The 1,472-nt window shown below is 54.4% G+C and overlaps 1 protein-coding gene across 1 annotated transcript in view; it reads left to right on the top strand.

Annotated features, from left to right (window-relative positions):
• LOC133362954 (atherin-like) overlaps positions 1 to 1,220 on the top strand; it is a 37,802-nt gene extending 36,582 nt beyond the window's left edge. Inside the window, exon 4 of the mRNA XM_061581931.1 lies at positions 874 to 1,220. Within this exon, the coding sequence (XP_061437915.1) occupies positions 874 to 1,146 (273 nt within the window). The 3' untranslated portion in view covers positions 1,147 to 1,220. The remainder of the gene's footprint in view (positions 1 to 873) is intronic.
• The last annotated feature ends 252 nt before the right edge of the window (positions 1,221 to 1,472 follow it).

Here is a 1,472-nt window from a genome sequence, read left to right on the forward strand (position 1 = left end):
GTTTTTACGGGTTCATTTTTTCCCCTCGCTGTATATTTGCAGTTTGTGTGTCCCTCTCCCCATGTTCGCGTGGATTTTATTTTTTCGGGGGTACCTCTGGTTTTGGGTTTTCCCCTCCACTTTTAGAATCGACGTCGCGCGTGCGGAGTGTTTGGCTACCGCCAGAAATGTCTACGTCGTGCTACCAGCTTCCTTAATTTGCAATAACCAGACTTGCTTCTGAAACAGCTCCACACAGCTGAGTTGTGCGCCTTGCATGGCAAAATATGAAATTAGTTTCTACTCGATTTAAAGCTTTCGTGACTGCAGGGATTCATCTTCTTGGTTCTTTAGGTAAAGTCACGTAGAAGGGAAATAATAAAATAAAAAAAACATAATAAAAAACAATTCTCACGACGTTTCGGCCACAACGCAAGCAGCCGTCCTCAGGCGAAGACCAGGTCTGTCGGGGAGACAGCGTCTCTGAGGACGGCTGCTTGCGTTGTGGCCGAAACGTCGTGAGAATTGTATTTTATTATGTTTAATTTTTATTATTTTATTATTTCCCTTCTACGTGATGACTTTACCGAAAGAACCAAGAAGATGAATCCCTGCAGTCAGGAAAGCTTTAAATCGATGATGTTCATGATGATGACGACGATGATGTTCATGATGTTGTCGTTGATGTTCACGATGATGACGACGATGATGTTGATGATGATGACGACGACGACGACGACGATGATGTTCATGATGACGACGACGACGACGATGTTTAATGATGACGTTGACAGCGATGTTCACGATGATGTTTATGATCATGACGACGATGATATTCATGATGATGACGTTGATGAACGATGTTTCGAACGTGTGCTCTCCCCGGCGTGCCAGACGTGCGAGAATTCTACGAGGCCCTTCTCCTCGACGGCTGCGCCGGGACGCCCGCTGGCACCGGCGCCGGCATCACCACCGGCGGCGGCATCACCGATGGCGGCTACTCCCCGGCACCGACCGGGCCGCCGGGCATCGGCGAAGTGCGTCCGTGGATCGTCACCTCTCCACCGTCACCCGAAGCGACGGTGTCACCGGGACCACCTCCGGTCAATGTCGCCGCTACCAACGTCACGGCCGCCACCGCCGCCGCCACCACCACGGCCGTCGTGACGCCCGCGCCGGTTCACTCACCGCCTGGGTACCGATCCCCGGTGACGCTGGTGCCACGCAGCCCCGCACGGCTATCGGAGGTACGGTGGATCGGTGGGTGGGTGGTACGGTGGGTGGGTGAGTGGGTGGGTGGTACGGTGGGTGGGTTGGTGGTACGGTGGGTGGGTGTGTGGTACGGTGCGTGGGTGAGTGAGTTGGTGGTATGGTGGGTCGGTGGGTGGGTGGTACGGTGGGTGGGTGTGTGGTACGGTGGGTGGGTGGGTGGTACGGTAGGTGGGTGTGTGGGTGGTACGGTGGGTCGGTGAGTGGGTGGTACGATGGGTGGG

Source organism: Lethenteron reissneri, unplaced genomic scaffold, assembly GCF_015708825.2.
Source record: "Lethenteron reissneri isolate LAM-NWPU_2019-01 unplaced genomic scaffold, ASM1570882v1 scaffold_1638, whole genome shotgun sequence".
Lineage (NCBI taxonomy): Eukaryota > Metazoa > Chordata > Hyperoartia > Petromyzontiformes > Petromyzontidae > Lethenteron > Lethenteron reissneri.